This window comes from Coffea eugenioides, unplaced genomic scaffold, assembly GCF_003713205.1.
Source record: "Coffea eugenioides isolate CCC68of unplaced genomic scaffold, Ceug_1.0 ScVebR1_2801;HRSCAF=3897, whole genome shotgun sequence".
Lineage (NCBI taxonomy): Eukaryota > Viridiplantae > Streptophyta > Magnoliopsida > Gentianales > Rubiaceae > Coffea > Coffea eugenioides.
Window position 1 is genome coordinate 12,471 of NW_020863321.1, and position 6,463 is coordinate 18,933.

General features: G+C 38.1%; 1 protein-coding gene across 1 annotated transcript; it reads left to right on the plus strand.

The window, feature by feature from the left end:
- Positions 1-276: 276 nt before the first annotated feature.
- On the plus strand, positions 277-6,458 carry LOC113757172 (UTP--glucose-1-phosphate uridylyltransferase 3, chloroplastic-like; the record flags this gene model as incomplete). Its single annotated transcript, XM_027300581.1, has 10 exons — positions 277-1,339; positions 2,208-2,388; positions 2,754-2,903; positions 3,047-3,208; positions 3,319-3,491; positions 3,563-3,629; positions 4,273-4,439; positions 5,247-5,405; positions 6,203-6,294; positions 6,394-6,458. Coding segments are annotated over exons 1-10 (1,968 nt in total), but the record flags the coding sequence as incomplete, so codon positions are not given.
- Positions 6,459-6,463: the final 5 nt, after the last annotated feature.

Below are 6,463 nucleotides of genomic sequence, written 5' to 3' on the forward strand. Positions count from 1 at the left end.
TGTAACTTTCTTTATACATAGCGTAATTTAGAACACTTTTTTGTGGGACTCACACATTGTGTGAAAATCGAGTTACCACATGTGATCTGAGCCGCACAAATTTTTGGGCCAAAATCACAGCCGTGAACTCGCTGGAACGGTTGTGTCTGACAACCGTTCCTGCCCCATTTCCCTACACCGACACATGTGATATGGCCAAACAAACAAGGATGCCAATCCAATATCCAGCGCAACGTTGAATGGAACAGGCCGAAAATACACCAAACCAATCAACATCTCACAACTCAGATGAGGCTCTGCAACAAGACTACTGGTCGATTGGAGCAACTATTGGATACTTGGGGGGGTGACTGGTGAGGGGGAGAGTATATCCATGCCGCATCTCGTTTTATCCCCTCCCTCTGTGTGTTTCCGTTAAATTATTAGCGATAAAAGTAAAAGAAGAAGGACAGAGGGATTGATTGAGGCAGGCAGCCCATCCTGTCTAGTGGCTACTCTACTCCCATAATCTTCCCACAAACTCAAAACACGCACTGCAAAGTGCATACGCACGCAGACGGGGCTGGCTCTGGCTACTTAGAGCAGTAATGGCGGTGACGCCACTGCTTCACCACAACAGCCCCCTCCTTAATAATTCAAAACCTTCACCGAAGCCCCCTCTCACGCATTTCTTGTCATCGTCTTACCACTCTTCTTCTTCTTCTTCTTCTTTTCTTCTTTCATCAATTAACTACTCCCCTCTTACTTCCTCGTCCTTTTCTTCTTCTTCATGCCCTGCTGTATCGCAACCTTCACCGCCATGTCTCCGCGTTTCCACCGCCCCCGTTGAGTACGCCTCCGGTCCAGCTCCCGAATTCGATTTCCACCTGGAACTCGCCAGACTCAAAGCGCTTGGGTCCAACCTTTCTAACTCTACTTCCTTGCCAGACAAACTTCAAGTCCTTGACTCCGATTCTAGGGTTAGGTTCTTCTTCAATTCCGCTTCCGGTAAGAATGAGTTGTTTAGGTTTTTTGAGAGCTTGAAATTGGATGACTATCCAGTTTATTTGCTTAAGTGCGCCGTTGCGGCCGGCCAAGAGCACTTGCTGCGTGGGGATGATTTTGACGAAAGCGGAGATTTTGATTCTCCCTCTTCTTCTTCGGCCAGCGCATTGAAGAGAGCACTATATGCACTGGCGGAGATGGTTGACAGTTGGGATGTCACTGGTGAGAGCAACAAGGTGGGTTTGGCAAACAAAATCTTGGGACACGGAGAGGAAGATGTTAACGCGTTCAAGTTACTGCTGAAAACCCTCGGAGACGTTGAGCAGTTTTATGATTGCATTGGAGGTATCATTGGGTTAGTTTCTCCTTTTCATGGTATACTACTTCTTTGGTCCTTACTCATTTCCTCTTATCTTGTGTATAGTTAGATTCGGATGCGACTAAACAGGGTGGAAGCCTCTAATCTGATGCCTGAAAACAGAGTTTTAGGATACCTCCAATGTGATATCGGACAAACACAGTTTAGAATGTCTACACTCCAATGCAATAACTGACAATTTCTATTAGCTGCCATCCAGGCGTAAATTACGTCCAATCCAATGGAATGACTGAAATCATGGTTTACCTCTTTGGGATCTTTAAGCTCAAAAATAATTGGAAAAGCACTCTAGAATAGGAACTAGAGTGCCAGCTTGGTATACGAATACTTAAGTTTATTGTGGAAAAACATTTATAAAGTTTTCAATGTCTTGTTTAGTCATATACGTTGTGTCAGGTATTCGACTTCTTCTGCAACCCATAGTTGATGCTGGTACTCTTAAATCATTATATTGCTAGTTTGCATATTAGTTGGCTACATTTGGCAGTTTCTAGTTTGTAAATATGTGATTCTGTAACAAATGCCAATACTTTAGAGTTATTAGTGTCTGCTGCATTCTGAAGTTCTCATGCTCATCAGTTGAGTTTTATTGTGGATGAACAAAATCAACAGAAACAAGGTGTGATTTCTTAACAAACTCGGGAACAAAAAATTTTTTATTGGGGGTAAAGTGTATCTGGTCCACACTCATTTTTCTATATTTTGCTCCTAGTCATTTGAGATGTTAAAGAAGTGTCTCAGCTGTTCTGCCGAAGATGTTAAAGGTCCACCAAATTTCAGTGTATAAGTGATATTGAGCTTAAACTCTGTCTTGATGACCAAATGATGCTACTAACTGTTTCAGATATCAAATAATGGTTCTGGAGCTTCTAGCCCACTCTACATGTGAAGAAAAGGCAGTCAATTGGTCCCAGCACAATAAAAGTTCGTTGCAGTGCCAGTTTATAGAAATTCATCCTCCTAAAGTACTTGATCTCTCTCAAGATACCGAATATGCATCTCAAGCAGCTCTATGGGGTATCGAGGTAGGTGCTTAATATACGTTAATGCTTTTTGCATACCCTAGTTTGTGTGCTTAGTTTAAAAGATGTATGATTTTTTTTCCCACATTAAGTTATTACATATCATGGTAGACATGTATTTGTTCATTTGAAAAATCTATAATTACTACTTTTCTTTTGAGGGAGTTATTGTATGTAAAATCATGGTGGAGAAAAAGAGGGGACGTGAATAGTTTAAAAACTAACTGTATTGGGTATTTTTGGTACAACATAAAGTGAGATAAATTGTTTATGCCAAAGCAAGCTCTCTCCCTTTATATCTAGTAAGATATTCTGGATCAGAAAGATGGCTGTAGCTCATTTTGTTACAAAATTTGATTTGTCTCCAGGGTTTGCCAGAGTTGGGAGAAATCTATCCTTTTGGAGGCTCCGCTGATCGGCTGGGATTGGTGGACCCTGACACAGGTGAATGTCTTCCTGCTGCTATGCTTCCTTATTGTGGAAGGACATTACTGGAAGGTTTAATAAGAGATCTTCAGGTAGGGAAACAGTGTTTGCTGAGCTTTGGAAACTTAATATTGATTCTGGTTTGTTAAGGAAAATGGTTAAATTTTGGATTGAACATGAAATCTAATGACTTCTATTTAGCATGAAACTGATTTGATATTTTATTTACTGGCAGGCAAGAGAGTTCTTGTTCTTCAAGTTGTATGGAAAACAATGTATTACTCCTGTAGCTATTATGACCAGTTCTGCAAAGAAAAATCATGAACGCATTCTCTCACTATGTGAAAGACTTGAATGGTTTGGAAGAGGAAGATCTAATTTTCGACTTTTTGAGCAGGTTTACAATGGAAAAAAGATGGTTTATTCTAAGTTAGTTTTAGTTAAATTGCTTTTTACAGAGATATATGATTGCTGTTGCATGTTGTCATTTCAAATTTCTGCTCGCAGCCTCTTGTTCCAGCTATTAGAGCAGAAGATGGGCAATGGATTGTTCGTGGACAATTCATGCCAGTATGCAAGCCTGGTGGTCATGGTGTGATTTGGAAACTTGCCTATGATAAGGGTGTATTTCAGTGGTTTGGCAATTATGGGCGTAAAGGTGCAACTGTTCGGCAAGTCAGGTACTGCTGCAAGAGTCCATAGATTGTTGAGTTTGAACATTGGGGCATATTTGACATTGATGACTTTGCAGTAATGTTGTGGCTGCTACAGATTTGACTCTCTTGGCTTTGACAGGAATCGGTCTTCGACAAAGGAAGGTAGGAATTGAATCTTTTGTTGGAAAATACATACAAATGTCATAAAGATCTCTGTAGTAAATTGACTGAGATAAATGCTTTAAAAATTCTGGTTGCAGCTAATTGTTGATGTATTTTTTTTCCTCCTCTTTTGGGGCATAGTTTGTTGTTTTCCATTTTCCTGGGGCAGAGGGAAGGAGGATGGGAGGTGTTTACTACAACTATTGCCGTCGTGCAGTAAATAAGTACCCAATTTTACTCGTGTATGCATCTGTCATGAATTACTTTTATCCATTTCACTGGAAGTATTGTTCCTTATTGACAGACCACATTGAAAAAGAAATATTCTCATCCAAGTGCAGTTGTGGCTGAATATGAATCAAATGTAAATCAGCAAGAGCCACAGTTATGTCAACATATGTGCCTTTCTTCCAATTTTAAGCCACTTTGGAGGAGCTCTAACACTAAAAGGATTTCGATTCTTATATATGCTGGTGTTACTTCTGATAGTGCAACTGAGCATAGTAGGATTTTACCAATCTTTTATCAAGGAAGCCATGTCCTCAAGATTTTTGTGATAAAATAATTTCTTGGAGGGATGCTTGTATTGTTTTTCTGATTTACTAATTACTAATGTTCTGTTAGTTAACTGCTATTATTTCAGAAATTAGGCTTTGCTTCGTGTAGAAGAAACACAGGGGCAACAGAAGGCATAAATGTCCTGATCGAGAAAAGGACTCTTGATGACAATTGGGCATATGGTTTGTCATGTATTGAGTACACTGAATTCGATAAATTTGGATTTATCAATGGACCTCTTTCTTCTAAGAGGTACTTTTCTTCCTGTTGTTCTTTTATAGCATTACTAACATATTTAACCTTTTTTTGTTCATGTCAAAATTTGACATCGTTTCCTTTTTCCAGACAATCTATTTAAATAAAAGTATGCTCCAACTTTTTTCCGAGTTTGACACATTTCTTGTCATTATCATTAAATGCCCATCTCTTCATCTGAAAGAGACATGAAAAATTAAGAGTCAAACTTTATCTAAAAGATCATCTGGTGTCATACTAAGACTTTTTAAAAGGTGGTATTGCATGGTAATTGAGGTTGGTATCCAAGTTTGTCACTGCCCTTACGTATGATGCATATTTGTGATTTAAAGACTTCCTCTACGTTGCTTAATAGCCTGATTCATTATTTATTGACAGTAAAACTATATTGGTGTAAACACGGCTGGGGAGAATGAGAATTTTCCTTTTTTTTTTTATCATCTCGCTTGCATATTCTTTTTCTTTTCAAAGCTTGCAGTAGCATAGCAACAAGGTGTAGTAGTCACACTGAATATTGAACTTCAGATGATGATAAGAAATTATTCTGTGTGAAATGGCAGGAAACTTGGAAGAATGATTAACTAGTATCTTGCTTTTCACTTATTTCTGTCATAGGATAGTTTTGTGTGCTGACATGTGACCCACTGTTTTGCAATGTTACTTATAGTTGACCATTTGGTTCTTGCTAGTTGTTGGTAATTCTCTCGGGGATTGTTCTTTTGTCTTGATAATCTGTTTTACCGTAACCTCTTAGCAGAAGATGATAGAGTATTTTCCAACCTGAACCTTTTTCCTTTTGTGAAGTTTGGAGGCAGACTTTCCAGCCAACACAAATATCCTATATGTAGATTTGCCTTCAGCAGAGCTTGTTGGATCGAGTAAAAATGAAACCAGCTTGCCAGGCATGGTACTTAATGTGAAGAAGCCAGTAAGATATGTTGACCAGTTTGGCATGACGCACAGGTATGCAGATAGGTCTTCGTAGTGTTATTTTATTTTATTTTTTAATATAATGAATCAACATATCTTCTCTTTTCTTCTGTTGCACAAACATTGGATACTATAATGACTGTGTTTTCTTTTTTTTTTTCTTTCCTTCTTTTGGTGGAAGAGTTAATTTGAAATCTACTTGTTTGCTATATCCCTTGCAGAATTGCAGCACTTTATTTTTGAATTCTTCTAATTGATTGCTTGTTATAATGCTGGCATCTCTTATTTTCTCATATTGACTTACTAAGTGTGCACTGTATGTGATGCGGGTGTCTTTTTATTCTTTTATCGAGTTGTAGATCAAATGACTAAGAGCTTATTTTCAACAGCTTAATATCCTATAGTCATCGATTTACTTAAGTAGTTCAATATTCTGCTTATAGCTAACAACATTACCAGGTAAATTATGGCATCAATCATTAATAAGCTATATGGTTTATCGTTTTCTAGAAAAGGAAGAATCAAAATTTATAGCTTGTAAACCAGAGCACACACATCACTCCTTTAACATGGGAGTGAAGTTTAATCTGTTTACCAGGTGTGGAGTGTAAACCCCCATTGTTCCATTGAATCCAAGAAGTTGTATGAGGATGATTCACAATATTAGTTTTAAAGGATTTGGTATAATATTCTGACCTGTCAACTTTGAGGCATGTGTTCTTTTTCATCCACGTCTGGTTCTCTTTTGACTAACATTGTTAACACATTCCTCTTTCAATAAGTTGTTATCAGGATACTCTCTTTAATGCTATGGCTTTTTAATTGTCCAGTGTTTCTGGTGGCCGTCTGGAATGCACAATGCAAAATATTGCAGATAATTTTTTAAACACTTACTCATCTCGACATTATGAGGATGTAGAAGGTACTTGAGTGTTGACATCTATTATATGTTGCATTTTATCAGTTCTTGGGATTATATCTCCAGGTATGATTGTGATATAGATTCTGTTGATGACTGCAGAAGGCCTAGATACCTTTATTGTTTACAATGAAAGAAGGAAGGTCACATCATCTGCTAAGAAGAAAAGAAT